The sequence below is a fragment of the Candoia aspera genome, chromosome 3 (genome assembly GCF_035149785.1).
Source record: "Candoia aspera isolate rCanAsp1 chromosome 3, rCanAsp1.hap2, whole genome shotgun sequence".
NCBI lineage: Eukaryota > Metazoa > Chordata > Lepidosauria > Squamata > Boidae > Candoia > Candoia aspera.
The window spans coordinates 208,969,264-208,984,212 of NC_086155.1; the positions used below are offsets into that span (position 1 = coordinate 208,969,264).

General features: G+C 56.7%; 1 protein-coding gene across 1 annotated transcript; it reads right to left on the reverse strand.

The window, feature by feature from the left end:
• Positions 1-2,441: 2,441 nt before the first annotated feature.
• Positions 2,442-7,308, reverse strand: SCRT1 (scratch family transcriptional repressor 1). The gene is made up of 3 exons (XM_063299778.1): positions 6,850-7,308; positions 4,318-5,516; positions 2,442-2,729 (listed from the first exon to the last, which is right to left on the reverse strand). Exons 1-2 carry the CDS (start codon positions 6,962-6,964, stop codon positions 4,723-4,725), a joined length of 909 nt encoding a protein of 302 aa, XP_063155848.1. The 5' UTR covers positions 6,965-7,308; the 3' UTR covers positions 2,442-2,729; positions 4,318-4,722.
• Positions 7,309-14,949: the final 7,641 nt, after the last annotated feature.

Here is a 14,949-nt window from a genome sequence, read left to right on the forward strand (position 1 = left end):
GAATCCCTCCGCACCTATTCGCCGAGGGGGCTCCCGCGCTCTCCTCCCTGTCTTTGCGGTGCGGCTGTCCTGTAGGGGCGGGCGGAGTGCAGCGATGGCGGGGAGAGCCCGGCCTGCCCCCGCCGCGGCAGCCTGACCTGAGCTGACCTCTCGCAGCTCCGCCTGACTCAGCGGGCGGTGGAGCGGCAGCTCGTCCCTCCACGCCCGGCACCAGGCGCGCCTTCAGGAGGCACCCACGGTTGGCCTCGGCAAGTGGGGGGCTGCCTCAGCGCCACTCGCCTCTCGCAGCCGCAGCCGGCTGGGCGGAGGACGAGCTGCTCGGCCCCGGGAAAAACGGGAAGCTGGACGTGGAAACCGCGGGCCCAGGGAAGCTGGAGCCTGCCGCGGGCCCAGGGCCGTCCTGGGGAAAGCCCGGCCTGCGCCTTTGTCCGGATCAAGGGCTGGCGGTCGCTAGGCTTGTCCCCTTCCGCCCCACCGCGCCCCTTGGCTGGGGCCAAGTCAAACCAACTGCAGGCAAAAACCCCACCAACGCGAGCAACCCGGCATCACTTCGGACTGCGATTCGGGGCGGGGGGTGGGTTTGCCTTGCTATGGGGAAACAAAGCTCTGGTCGCAAAGCTCCAGCCTAACCCGGGGAGAGTGGGCTAAGTTGCCATCTGCCCAGTGATTCTGGGAGTCGTAGTCTCTCCTCCCCTACGCTGGGGCCCCGCAAGCAGCCCTGCGCTTCCCTGCGCTGCCCCCTGCCCGGTGCCTTGGCAAGGGTACCGCTCTCCCTCCCAGGAAGCGGCAGCAACACCAGCGTCTCGGCCCTCGGGGAGACCTCGCGCTGCTCTGCGCTGCGCTCCTCCAGGGAGGCTAGCTGTGGCAGATCCGGGGGAGAAGCGCACCAGGGCCAGCTTCGGCCTGAGAACACGCAGAGCGCTCTTCAACGGGCCAAGGGCCGCCACGGCCCCAGAGCTCGGGTTGCTAGCCCTGGCTGTAGACCAAGCGAACCCGCGCTGATGATCGTGGGAAGCTGCACCTTCTGCACGCTCAAGGTGAGACTCCGCTCTGGGGAAGCCTCCCTCCCTCCCTCCAACCCCAGCCTAACAGCAGATCCCCAGATCTCTTCCTTCCGCTCCCAGCTCCGGGGCCGATCCACGGTTTATTTGCTGGGAGAGTCAAAAGCCCAGCCTGGGGGGTTGCTCCGAGTTCGCGGGCCTTGCGAATCCAGGCAGCCGGAGCACTTCCGCAGTTCTTCCGGGTCCAGGAAAACAATTTCCTCTTGCTTGCGCCCGGCGGCCCTTCCGCCCCGAGAAAAGGGCCCTCCTTCCCTTGCGCCACCGGAGCGGGCCTGGGCCACTGCCGGAAAGGGGGCGGCAACAGCTGGAAGCCGCCTCGCCGGGCCGAAGCGAGGCTTCCCCGCAAAAGGCTGCGTCGCGGAAGGAGGCCAAGAGGCCGCCAGCTGCCCGGGAGGGTTGCAGGGCCTGGCAGAGAGGCTTGGCGGACGTGCGTCTTGGGACTTTGGCTGCAGCTCAGGGGCAGCCCGGTGGCCTCCTTGGCGGCCTTTAGAGCGGGTGAAAGGAGGAAAGCCAAGAGGGTGAGCGTCGCAGCCCGGGAAGAGGCCCTACTGCGCAGCCCCAGCGAGGCGGCCGGGTCCGCAGTGGGCGTTTCCTCGCGGATCCGGCGCTCCTGGCATTTGGGGCGGGGAGGGGCATCCGCTAGAGCGCTGTACCCGGGGGGCATTGCCGGCCACAGCGCTGGGCAAGCCCCCTGATTGGAGGGGCGAACGTTTCGCCTCGGGGCTCGCACCGGGCAAGATAGAAGCAAGTTCCCCTCGTGACTTCGTGTCCCGCAAAGAGCAAGTGACGCGAAGCTGCGGGGCCAAAGCCAGGACGGGCCCAGGTAGCCCAGCGCTCTCCGCTTCCGCTGCAACGCAAGAGGTGGGTGGCAGAGAGCCTCTGACATTCTCGGAGGGGGAAGAGAGGACTACAGGGCTCGGAGGTCGCAGAGGCGGTCAGAGGGACGCCGGAGCTGGCTTGGGCCAGCAGCTTTCCCGGGCCTCGGCTCTTCGGCCTTGACGGAGCAGTCCGGAGGGAAGGCGGACGCTCCCGGTTCTTCTTGAGGGTAACTGACTTCCTGCATCGCCGGTTTAGCGCGAGTGCCCTTCTTGCGCCTCGAGGCCTTCAGTCCGAGGAAGGACTGCCGGGCGGGCCACCTCGACGTGAACCGGAGGCATCAGAGGCCGGGCTCCCTCGGTTTGGCCGCCTGCATTCGCCGCCGCGGAGGAAGCCGCGGGGGGAGAAAGAAGGGGCGAGCAAGGGAACAGAGGAGCGCCAGGCTGGTTGCGGCTCCTGTTGCCAGTGGCTGGGCCTCCGGGCCGGCCCAAGGTCGAGGATGCCCGGAGCATGTGCAGAGAGCGACCCCCCCCTCCCGCCGAGTAAGGGAGGGCGCCACACCAGTTGTACTACAAGAGTATCTTCTCTCTTTTATTAGGATTCTTATTATTGTGAAGTGCTGCAGGACACGGTGTGCGAATTGTGCTTTACTAGTCCAACGCTCATCTTCTGGCTCACACATCCTCTCTCGCATCCTCGTCATTCTTCTCCGTTCGGATATTCTGTCTTTTCTCCCCGGGAAAAGATTTTTGTTTTTGCTTTTTCCACAAACAGGCTCAGAATTCTTTAACAGCTTGTAAAAATTCATGTAAATTTCCAAACGGTATTTACAAAGCAGTCCGCGTCGTTTCCCTTTTTAAATCAGTATCAGCAGAGGGAGTATTAATAGCAATATTAGTATTAGAAGTCATTGTTCTAGTAGCATCAATAAGTATCTTAAGTACAAAAACAGGAGGTCCTAGCTAATACAAGTTCCTTCTACCTGAATTCTATTAAGGTTTTTTTTTATTCTTTTGTGCTGTTTATTTTTCTTAAGTTATTCATAAAATGGAAAGACCTAGAGGGAAAGAAGTGCCTTAGAGTGGGAAAGAAAGGGGGGGTGTCCACGTGGCTTTCGGGGGCTTAATGCTCTTAACGGAAGGCAATGTCTTTTGGGGAAGGGTGGGGGTCCTCCTTCTCCCGCAGACCCGTAACGTGGGCGGAAGGTTCCTTCGGGGGTGGAGGGGAGGATCGGAAGAGCTGGCCGCGCCAGAGGGCCAACACTTGTGGGGCGGGCAGGAACGGAGGCCGCCGGAGCCACCAGCAACCCGGCAGCCGAGCGGGCGGACCAGGGCCTCTGACCGCAAGGTAGACTGGGCTGCGGGGAGACCCGAATGTCGTCCCCGCCGCGTCTGTCGAGCGATGGAGGGGAAGGCACCTGTTGGGTGCGGGCTCAGGCGCTGGGGGAGACCCTGGGAGGAAGAGCCAGGGGCGGGGAAGAGGCTCCTTCAACCCTGCTGGGCTGCTATCCCGCGCCCTCTTCCCAGGGGCAGAGGGTGCGGCCGGCACAGCGTAAAAGCCACGGTGGATAGGCCCGGGGGGGGGGGACTGGAGGGGGGGTCGGGCAGGGTGGTTGCTCGTATTTCTCCGGCCAGGCAAGCGCTACAAGCCCAGAGACTTGACTAAGCTACTCGGAAGTAAGTCGAAGAAGGCAGGCAGTGTGCATTCATTAGAAGACAAGAGAAGAGAAGGAAGATTCGCCTCATTAACTCGAGTTCACTACACTGGCAAAGTCCCTGATATCCGTTGCTATTAAGAAGTTGGATTAAAAGGTACCTGATTCCTCAGTATTACTATTGTCTTAAAAATAACATGCATTACGTTAATTATTGCTTCTATTAGTTCAGTAGGAGAATATTGCCCTCAAATAGACTATTATTATCTAAAAGTTTGGCAAAGAAAAAAAAGTGATGTAAAGTGTTATAAATGAAAATCAATAATAATAATAATAATAATTTTAAAAAGCATCATCAAATTGGCATAGATTTAAATACATTTCTTCTTGCATGCAAAAAATCCTGCGTTAGAAAGGATGGCGATCATTTCCCACCCACCCCTCCGCCCCAACCCGGAAAAGGGGGGAAGCAAAACCGAAAGAAGGAAAAAAACAAAACGACGGCCAGTCCTGGTTTCCTCGTTTCCCCCCCTCAAAAAGTGACGTAGACTTTGGCATAGTAAAGAAGTCTTGGCAACAAACACACGGATTGGAAGTCAACGGCGGTGCAAAAAGTAGGCTCGGCTTGAAAAGCAACAAAATAAATAAAAACCAAAGCAAAAGTGCAACGTTAAGGGAGGGGGCACTGCCCCGCGCGATAAACAAACAGACAGACAAATAAATAAATAAATACATTCATAAGTAAGCAATTAAATAAATAAGACCGCCTCCGAGTTAAATACATACCTCTACCTTTTCTTGTCCTTGTTTTTCTTTTAAAACAGTGAAATCAAAATAATATAAACATTTAGGAAAATAGAAATTCAGCGCTTCGTGGAACGAAACCGACCGACGCCTCGCAGAGCAGAGCGGACTGAAGACGGTAGTTCGCGGGACGGGGCTCCGAAAGGGCGGAGGCGTCGGTCCGTCGTTCCGCGGGAGCAGCAAAGGAAGGGGGACGAGCGCGGCCGGGAGGCTGCGGCTGGGGGTTACCTGTCCAGGTGAGGCGCTGGGCGTTTCGCCCCGCCCCTCGCCTCCGCCCGCTTTCCTGGATCCTCGCGGGGCGGGGCGGGGCGGGGCGGGGCGGGGCGGGGGAGCCTGAGGAGGGGGCGCCGCGGGTCGGGCGCCGGCGCTGTGCTCGGGGCGGGCGCGTCAGGCCTCCAGCGGGCTGAGCGGCGGCGGGGCGGCACCCTTGAAGCAGGCCGACTCGTAGTGCTTGTTCAGGTAGGACTTCAGGGCGAAGGTCTTGCTGCAGCGCTTGCAGCGGAAGTGCTTGAAGGCCGAGTGCGTCTGCATGTGGGCGCGCAGGTTCGAGCGGTCGGCGAAGGCCTTGCCGCAGTGCGCGCAGCCGAAGGGCTTCTCGCCGGTGTGGGAGCGCATATGGCCCTGCAGCAGCCAGGGCCGGCTGAAGGCCTTCCCGCACACCTCGCACTTGTGCTTGAGGTCGTGCGTCAGCAGGTGCATGGCCATGGCCGGCATGGAGACGTACACCTTGCCGCAGGTCGGGCACTTCTTGGCCATCTTGCTGTCCAGGCTGCGGTGGGTCTGCTTGTGGCGGCTCAGGTTGGACGAGGTGGCGTAGGTCTTGCCGCACTCGCTGCACGTGTGCCGCTGCGGCGGGGGCGGCGGAGGCGGGGGCTGCCCGCCCGCGGGCGGCGGCTGGCCCAGGCGGGAGCCGGCACCCCCGGCCCCGCCGCCCACTACCGCCGCCTTGCGGCGCGAGCGGCCGTCGGTGATGAAGAAGGCGTCGACGGCATAGCCCTCGCTCACCGCCGCGTCGCCGTTGATGTAGCCGCCGGCCAACGCCGAGCGCGGGCTGTCGGGCTGGTCCGAGTCACCGTGACCCCCGGGATAGATGACGCCCGTCGGCGGGGGCACCTTGAGGCCGTTCTCGCCCTCGGCCTCGTACACCGACGACGGTGCGATGTAGTCGCTGATGTAGCCACCTGCGGGCGGGGCGGGGCGGGGCGGGGAGAAGCGGAAGCCAGGAGGGGTGGGGAGGACGGGCAACGCGGCAGAGGAGAGGGGCGGCCACCAGGGGAGTGCGCGGGGTCGGGGTAGGGAGGCCGGGGAGAAAAGGCAGGAGGGAGAGGCCCCGTTAGCTGTGGCTCCGAGCAAGGGCGGCGAGAGAGAGGCTGATTAGCCTCTAATTGATGGCCTTCCGGGGCTCAGCTCGAGAGCTCTCTAGTTAATAGATGCAACAAGCGGAGTCCTGAGAAGCCCCCGCGCCTCCGCACCCCTCTCCAGCCCGCCCAGCCGCCGCCGCCGCCCGCCAATATCCGCAGCGCTTCCCGGGGCTCCCGGCTCGCTTCTCCGTCCTTCGGAGCGATTTCCCGGCCCTTTCACCTGCGGCTGCTCGGCCAGAAAACGGGCGGGCGGACTGGAAGGTGGCGCGGAGCGACGGGAGGGGCGGGGGAAGCCTCTGGCCCTTGAGCGGGGAGGCCGAGGAAGAGGAGCAGGGCATCCTCTTTCTCTTCCGCCGACCCCTCCCCTCAAGGTCAGCTCTTCAGGAGACCAAAGGCATGGGGGGGAGCGTTGCGGAAGCGGATCGCCTCCCCCTGGGCCACTTCAGCCGAATGCTGGCGATTATGCAATGCGCTGCAGACGCGCTGCCCCGAACAAAAGCGGGAAGGGGCTTCACCGGGCCGGAGGACGAGCATCGTCCGCTCGGACAGCGAGGCGGGGCCTCTGGGTACGGGGCTCGGCAGGCCTCCCAGAAGAGCGCGCCCCAGGGGAGCGGCCCGTTGGAGGCAGCGCGCTTGCCCTTGGACTTGCCGAGCGCGAGACAAAAGGCCCCGCTGGCAAGCGAGGCGCCACTGCGGCGAAATGCCTCCAACCGCTGTACCCCCTCCTCGCCCCTCCCGCACTCCTATCTCTCGCCCCGCTGGATCCCGCGGAAGAGGCCCTTCTCGCGCCTTCCACCCCCGCGCCGCCTCCCCGCAAGGTCTAATTTTAGCCGGGTTGGGTTCCATCGAAAGGTGCCGAGTCAACGCCGCCACCGCCGCGAGCGAGCCACGCAGGCGGGCAGGCAGGCGCAGAGCCGCTCAATATGGCTCTTGCATTCCAGAATAGGAAGGCGGCGCTCCTCCGCCTGGTCCCCCCGCGCGCCCTGCCTCGCTAGCGCCGGGGATTCTCGCGGCCTGCTGGCTCGGAGTTCCGAACCGGGCGGCGGGGACACGGCCACCCCCCCCCGTTGGCCCCTATCGCGGGGCTGACCCCCTCTTCGTCCTCCTCCTCCTCCTCCTCCTCCTCACCCACCCGTGCCGTCCCCCTCCTCACCCTTGTCATGGATCCGGGAGTTGAAGTCTGTCCGCGATCTGCTGTAGGAATTCTCGAGGTCCGCCGAGGAGAAATCGTCAAGTTTGACCTTTTTCACCAGGAAGGATCTGGGCATGGTTCTGGACTCTCCGGAATGTGAGAAGGCTCCCGCAGCTTCCGCCGATGGGTTCCGGGCGGGAGGGGGTGGGGGGCAGGAGGAAGGCGATCAAAGAGCAGCGAAAAGAGAGGAAGAAGAAACGTTCAAAAATAAGCGGCGCGGGCGGGGAGGGGGGTCAGAGAGAAGGGGGAAGGCGAGGAAGAGTAAGCCCGCCGCGAGGAAGGGAAGCGGGGGGGCGCCGGGGATGGCCGTCGCGGAGCGCGGGGACTATGGCTTTGTGGGCTGCTGCTTCGCCTCCTGCTTCCGAAGGCCTGAAGGGAGCGGCGCTGGCCGCGGCGGTCTCCAGCCTGGGCGGTTGCGCCGCGCCGGTCCTCCTTTCCCCAGCTGCGGCGGCGGCGGCGGCGGCGGCGGCGGCGGCGGCTTTTGTGCGAGGCAAGGCTGCGCCTCTTCGGCAGGCCTCTCGCTTGCCCTCCAGCTCGGCTCTGGAGCCCGCCAGGAGTTCGAGAGATTACAACCAACGCCGCGCTGGTTCATAAGAGGCGGCCGGCGGAGTCAGCACCCGGACAGCTCCCGGCCAGCCCAGCGCCCGGTTTGCTCCAGTCCCCAGCCGGTGGCGCGCTCGCCCGGCCGGCCGCTTCCAGCCCCCGCGCGCCCCTCCAGCCCGGCCGGCTGCGGCTGCGGCTGAGGTTGCGGCTGCGGCTGCGGCTGCGGCTCGGCTCGGCTCGGCTCGGCGTCCTTTGCCGGTCCGCCCCCCCCGTCGGTCCTCTCCAGTGCGGCAGCTCCTGTTCGGGTCGAGGATGTGCGCGCGCCTCTGAGCCTGTGTGTGCGCTGCGCTTGGTACTGTCGTTCCGCTTCGGGGCGGCAGTGGCGTTTGGAGCTGGGGGGGGGGCAGTTATTGCTGGCTGGCTGGGGGTTCCTCATTCAGCACTGGACAGCTCCCAGCCTTTCTTGCCGCAGCCTCTGCTCGTAGGCGCCTGGATTTCTGAAGATTCGCGGATCAGCTGTTCGGATTTATAATGCAGCGATCAGGTGGTGGACGGAAATGGAAGCGCTTAATTTAATCCATCAAAAAAAAATCTCTCGGGAGCAGCGCTGAAACAGAATGATTTGTGATGCTGTTGTGAGTCGCCTCCTGCCCGATCTTTTTGGAAACCACCTCTCCCCTTTTGCATTTCGGTTTGCAAGGGAAACGCGAAGGACAACAGGCGAGTAGGAGGGGGCAGAGGAGGCGGCAAAATGTTAGGTCTCTCTCCCCCCCACCCGTCCTGTTAGAAAAAATCCTGGATTCTCCCGCGTTTGCAGCTTTCAAGGGAAGCAAGTTTGCCCGATCCCATAGCCCGCCCGCCCCGCCTCGGTCTACTAGTCCTGACCCAACGGAGGAGGGCGGAGATCTTCACGATCTCCCCCTCCCCACAGGACTATCGGGCCGTGATTTAGTGGACGGAGCGTCAGAAGGACCTGTGGGCTCTGGGATGCGATAAAAGAAGCGGTGCCCTCACTTTTTAATGAGGTGAGAGTAAAGCGGGCCTTTTATTCTTTTGTGGAAAAGAAAGGGAGGGAGGGTGGGAGACGGCCGGAGCAGGTGATGAGGGAGAGAAGCGCCTGTGGATCGGGCAAGAGTGGGAGCCTGAGGGGCGAGAGAGCAGTCAGGGAGACAGCAACCCAGGGAGAAGGTGGCCAACATTGCACAGTTGGGCCCCTTGATTGCAACCTCGTCTCGGAATCTCCTGTGGGGTCGATTGCCATGCACTGTCGGTGGGACTCTCTTTGAAAATGTTCCAGAAACTACAGCCAGGGCAAAATGTGGCAGCAAAGTTTTTCTTGGAAAGCGAGCTGGCAACTGTGTTTCTTCCACCCTGCCTTGGCACCCGTAACTTCTGAGCCCGATCCAAGGTGCTGGCTTTGTCTTTATTACACCCTTCAGGACCCGGGGCTCGACCAAGGGCCGCTTCACTTTACCGTACCCACAGGTCAGCCCCTTAAGTGGCCCTCAGTCCACTCATCCCTGGCTGTTTGGGAGCACTGCAAGCCTCTCAGCCCCAACACTGTTCCCTGCTTTCATGGCTTCAGACCCGCCTGCTCTCCAGATCTTTTCAGTGGCTGAAACCAGGATTTTAATCTTCGTTGTCATAACTTCTCTCTCTAGCTCTTCTTATGTTGGTACATTGAACGGCCATTCTTTGGCTAATATCAGATGCCTCAGATTTTTTTTAACTGTATTTTAGTGGTCTGATTTGGTATATATACCAGCTTTAAGCTGCTGTTTCCATACTTTTGTTGTATTTTAGGTTTTTTAACTATACATTATTATTATTATTATTATTATTATTTTACATAGGTTGTTTTTAGAAGTATAATATAAACGTAAATGTTGAATAAAGAACCACTCATAAGCACTCATTTCTACTAGGAAATGCTCCTTTGTGTTTTCATTCTAAACCTGAGATTTTACAAAAGGGGGGGGGAGAGGGAAAGAGCAGAAAACCGCTTCTTTTCCTTTTTCTTCATCCCCCCACTGAATCCAGAGAGGGGTTGAGTTGGAAGGACAGTGGGCAGAAGGAAACACATTCGCAGTTTGACTACACCCAGTTGAGGAGTAAGTCCTGGCGCCCCATCTCACAACTAGGGCTTGCTCGTGGCTTATGCCTGTGTTCTGTGCGTGTGGACGGGGAAAAGGGAGACCTGCCACTGGACGGTCCCAGAAAACAGGCGGCTGGAAAGAGACCCACAGGAAGTTGCTTTGCTTGCAGCTGCACAGTTCAGAGGCAGCCAGGGGGCTCTTCGGCAGAAGCGTCCCTCAGAAAACCACAGACTGGCCCCATTAAAGCCCTCTCTTCATTTCTGGAGCCCCCCTGCCTTCAGCCACAAGCGGGTGGGTGGGAAGCAGCAAGGGGAATGGTGTGCACAGCCTGCTGGAATGGAATGGAATGGAATGGAATGGGCACGGAGAGCAGCCAGGACAGCCCTTCAATCCAGTTCCAGTTGGGAACACTGAAGGCTTCCATTCAGCAGTTCCTACCCTGCCTCCTCTCTTGCTAGGAAGGTGCTCTCTGCTCTCTTAGCAGTCCGAGGGATTCCTGTGCAAGGGGTTTGTAGTCAGGGGCGCCCGGGAGAGAGAAACCGGGCTGCCATTCCGCCTCTGAAGGTCACATTCCCCCGCCTCGTGCACACACGCGCCTCCCCAGGAGCCACCTGCTAGTCAGCAGCGCGGGGAGTCAGAGGTGGAAATCCCTGCTCCGGAGCACGCCGCGCTCTCCTGCCCGGCTGCGTTTGCGGGTCCCGGCTGCCCTTCCTTCAATTCACGTTGCCCTCGTTCCCCGCATCCCCCTTAATACGACGTCGCGACCCGCGGGGCCTCTGGCCAGGGAGAGAGCGAGAGTGCGCTCTGTGTGTGCGCGGGCGCGTGCTCCTCACTTTCCTTATGAATTTTTGCCCTCCCTCTCGCTTCCAACAGAAGAACGGGATCGCCAACCAAGCTTACAATCTGCAATCACTCCGAGTTTACAAGTCACCCTGTGACATCACAGCTCCCCGGCCAATGGTCTTCGTTTCATGCTAATGAAGGGGGATGGCGAGCAGAAGGTGCCCCCTCCCTGGCACAATGATTCCTTTAGGAGACATATGTCCCTAATTAACAAATATCGAGGAACAAGCGGGCTCGCTATTGTCTTTCCCGGCGCAGGTTTGTTTACTTCTGCAGAACAGGGAACGTGCAGGAACCCCGAGTGACAAAAAAGGCCAGGGGACCCTAACCCCCTCCCCTCCCCCCCACCCCGGCAGGCGTCGGGCTGAGCAGCTCTCGGAGGACCTGGAGGGGGCTCCGGGCAGCAACGCGGAGCTCAGATCTGCTGGAGCTGAAGTGGGAGATGCCTGTAGCGCTCCCGCTCTCCAGTGAATGTGGGGACCAGCCCTAGACTCCCCCAGGAATGCCTTCGCCTGTGCAGTTGGCCAGGAAAGGTATGTGGCCAGGCGCTCCGCTACTCCACCCGCCCCCCCACGCGGGACCACCAGTTTGGGCAACAGGGGAGCCTCCCTGAGGTTGGACCTCAGATGCGGCAGGTCTGCCTGTCCTCATATTAACACCATTAGTAGCTCCGAACTCTTCAGCAAAGGATCGTTACCTTGTTGTGGTGCTGGAGCTTGAGCACCTCAATGATGCCATGAGCTAAACCGTGAAGGGCCACCCAAGACGGGAAGGTCATGACAGAGAGGTCAGACTAAATGCGATCCCTGGGGAAGGTAATGGCAACCCACCCCAGTATTCTTGTCGTGAAAACTAACTGGATCGGTACAACCAGAGATATGTCGGTATACCATCGGAAGATGAGACCCCCAGGTCGGAAGATGGTCAAAATGCTACTGGGGAGGAACAGAGGATGAGCTCAACTAGCCCCAGACGTGATGACGCAGCTAGCTCAAAGCCGAAAGGACGGCTAGCGGCCGACGGTGCTGGTGGTGAACGGCGAATCCGATGTTCTAAGGATCAACACACCATTGGAACCTGGAATGTAAGATCTATGAGCCAGGGCAAATTGGATGTGGTTACTGGTGAGATGTCAAGATTAAAGATAGACATTTTGGGCATCAGTGAACTGAAATGGACTGGAATGGGCCACTTCACATCAAATGACCACCAGATCTACTACTGTGGACAAGAGGACCACAGAAGAAATGGAGTAGCCTTCATAATTAATAGTAAAGTGGCTAACGCAGTGCTTGAATACAATCCAAAAAACGATAGAATGATCTCAGTTTGAACTCAGGGCAAGCCATCTAACATCACAGTGATCCAAATATACGCCCCAGCCACAGATGCTGAAGAAGCTGAAGTAGAGCAGTTCTATGAGGATCTGCAGCACCTACTGGACAACACACCTAAAAGAGATGTTATTTTCATCACGGGAGACTGGAATGCTAAGGTGGGCAGTCAAAAGACACCTGGAATTACAGGTAAGCCTGGCCTGGGAGAACAAAACGAAGCAGGACATAGGCTGATAGAATTTTGCCAAGACAACTCACTCTGCATAACAAACACTCTCTTCCAACAACCTAAGAGACGGCTTTATACATGGACTTCACCAGATGGACAACACCAAAATCAGATCCTTTGCAGCCAAAGGTGGCGGTCATCTATACAGTCGGTAAAAACAAGACCTGGAGCTGACTGTAGTTCAGATCACGAACTTCTTGCACAATTTAGGATCAGACTAAAGAGATTAGGGAAGACCCACAGATCAGCTAGATATGAGCTCACTAATATTCCTAAGGAATATGCAGTGGAGGTGAAGAATCGCTTTAAGGGACTGGACTTAGTAGATAGGGTCCCGGAAGAACTATGGACAGAAGTTCGCAGCATTGTTCAGGAGGCGGCAACAAAATACATCCCAAAGAAAGAGAAAACCAAGAAGGCAAAATGGCTGTCTGCTGAGACACTAGAAGTAGCCCAAGAAAGAAGGAAAGCAAAAGGCAACAGTGATAGGGGGAGATATGCCCAATTAAATGCAAAATTCCAGAGGTTAGCCAGAAGAGATAAGGAATTATTTTTAAACAAACAACGCGTGGAAGTGGAAGAAGACAATAGAATAGGAAGGACAAGAGACCTCTTCCAGAAAATTAGAGACATCGGAAGTAAATTCCAGGCCAAAATGGGTAAGATCAAAAACAAAGATGGCAAGGACCTAACAGAAGGAGAAGAGATCAAGAAAAGGTGGCAAGAATATACGGAAGACCTGTATAGGAAGGATAACAATATCGGGGATAGCTCTGACGGTGTGGTCAGTGAGCTAGAGCCAGACATCCTGAAGAGTGAGGTTGAATGGGCCTTAAGAAGCATTGCTAATAACAAGGCAGCAGGAGACGACGGCATCCCAGCTGAACTGTTCAAAATCTTGCAAGATGATGCTGTCAAGGTAATGCATGCTATATGCCAGCAAATTTGGAAAACACAAGAATGGCCATCAGACTGGAAAAAATCAACTTATATCTCCATACCAAAAAAGGGGAACACTAAAGAATGTTCAAACTACAAAACAGTGGCACTCATTTCACATGCCAGTAAGGTAATGCTCAAGATCCTGCAAGGTAGACTTCAGCAATTCATGGAGCGAGAATTGCCAGATGTACAAGCTGGGTTTAGAAAAGGCAGAGGAACTAGGGACCAAATCGCCAATAGCCGATGGATAATGGAAAAAGCCAGGGAGTTTCAGAAAAACATCTATTTCTGTTTTATTGACTATTCTAAAGCCTTTGACTGTGTGGACCATAACAAATTGTGGCAAGTTCTTAGTGGTATGGGGATACCAAGTCATCTTGTCTGCCTCCTGAAGAATCTGTATAACGACCAAGTAGCAACAGTAAGAACAGACCACGGAACAACGGACTGGTTTAAGATTGGGAAAGGAGTACGGCAGGGCTGTATCCTCTCACCCTACCTATTCAACTTGTACGCAGAACACATCATGCCACATGCTGGGCTTGAGGAATCCAAGGCTGGAGTTAAAATCGCTGGAAGAAACATTAACGATCTCAGATATGCAGATGATACCACTTTGATGGCTGAAAGCGAAGAGGAACTGAGGAGCCTTATGATGAAGGTGAAAGAAGAAAGTGCAAAAGCTGGCTTGCAGCTAAACCTCAAAAAAACCAAGATTATGGCAACCAGCTTGATTGATAACTGGCAAATAGAGGGAGAAAACATAGAGGCAGTGAAGGGCTTTGTATTTCTAGGTGCAAAGATTACTGCAGATACTGACTGCAGTCAGGAAATCAGAAGACGCTTAATCCTTGGGAGAAGAGCAATGACAAATCTCGATGAAATAGTTAAGAGCAGAGTCATCACACTGACAACAAAGGCCCGCATAGTTAAAGCAATGGTGTTCCCCATAGTAACGTATGGCTGCGAGAGCTGGACCATAAGGAAGGCTGAGCGAAGGGAGATCGATGCTTTTGAACTGTGGTGTTGGAGGAAAATCCTGAGAGTGCCTTGGACTGCAAGAAGATCAAACCAGTCCATCCTCCAGGAAATAAAGCCAGATTGCTCACTTGAGGGAATGGTATTAAAGGCAAAACTGAAATACTTTGGCCACATAATGAGAAGACAGGACACCCTGGAGAAGGTGCTGATGCCAGGGAGAGTGGAAGGCAAAAGGAAGAGGGGCCAACCAAGGGCAAGGTGGGTGGATGATATTCTAGAGGTGACGGACCCGTCCCTGGGGGAGCTGGGGGTGTTGACGACTGACAGGAAGCTCTGGCGTGGGCTGGTCCATGAAGTCACGAAGAGTCAGAAGCGACTAAACGAATAAACAACAAAAAGCTCCGAACTAGCCCTCAACCGTGGCTTACTGAATAAACCATTATGTTCCAGGTTTCCACAGTATTCAAAGTGAAACCAAACCAAATACATGACGGGTAATAGAATGTAATTTTTTTGGTCCAAAATATATGTGTGGGTGTGTACATATATGTGTGAATATGTGCGTGTTTATTTGCTGAGTTCACAAAACACTCTAAATAGGGTGGGAGAGTTGAGCAGTATGTTGTGGGAACCCAGCTTTTCTCACAGCATGCTGTGTCAACCAAACCCTTGTTTGGGCTGGAGGTTAGCAAGGAACACAGCAGTTCTATACTGTTAAGACAGGTGGAGTCTGTTGAGCAAATTCAGCCAAAGTATCTATTTTATTTATTTATTTATCAGATTTCTTTGCCACCCATGTCGTACCCAATGACTCTGGGTGGCTTACAGATAATAAAATAACAATCAGTAAGAACAGTACAATATAAAATCAATACAATATAAATATACATAAATAGCAATAAAAATATAGAAATACTGGATATAAAATGTAAAATTCAAGATGGCAATAGTTTTGTACTTGGCATGATCACAGTACCAGCCACCCCCAAGACCGACCATCCCCCCTCCCATCACAAACAAGGTGGTATAGCCATGTTTTCACCCCCTTCTGGAGGGCCGGGAGAGTGGGGGCCTGTCTTAGCTCCGGGGG

Excerpts from the sequence above, each read along its gene's own strand:
- SCRT1 (XM_063299778.1), bottom strand. The coding sequence starts at position 6,964 with ATGCCCAGATCCTTCCTGGTGAAAAAGGTCAAACTTGACGATTTCTCC. Across the intron at positions 5,517-6,849 it reads CTCCCGGATCCATGACAAGG|GTGGCTACATCAGCGACTAC; the intron begins GTGAGGAGGGGG and ends CCCCGCCCGCAG.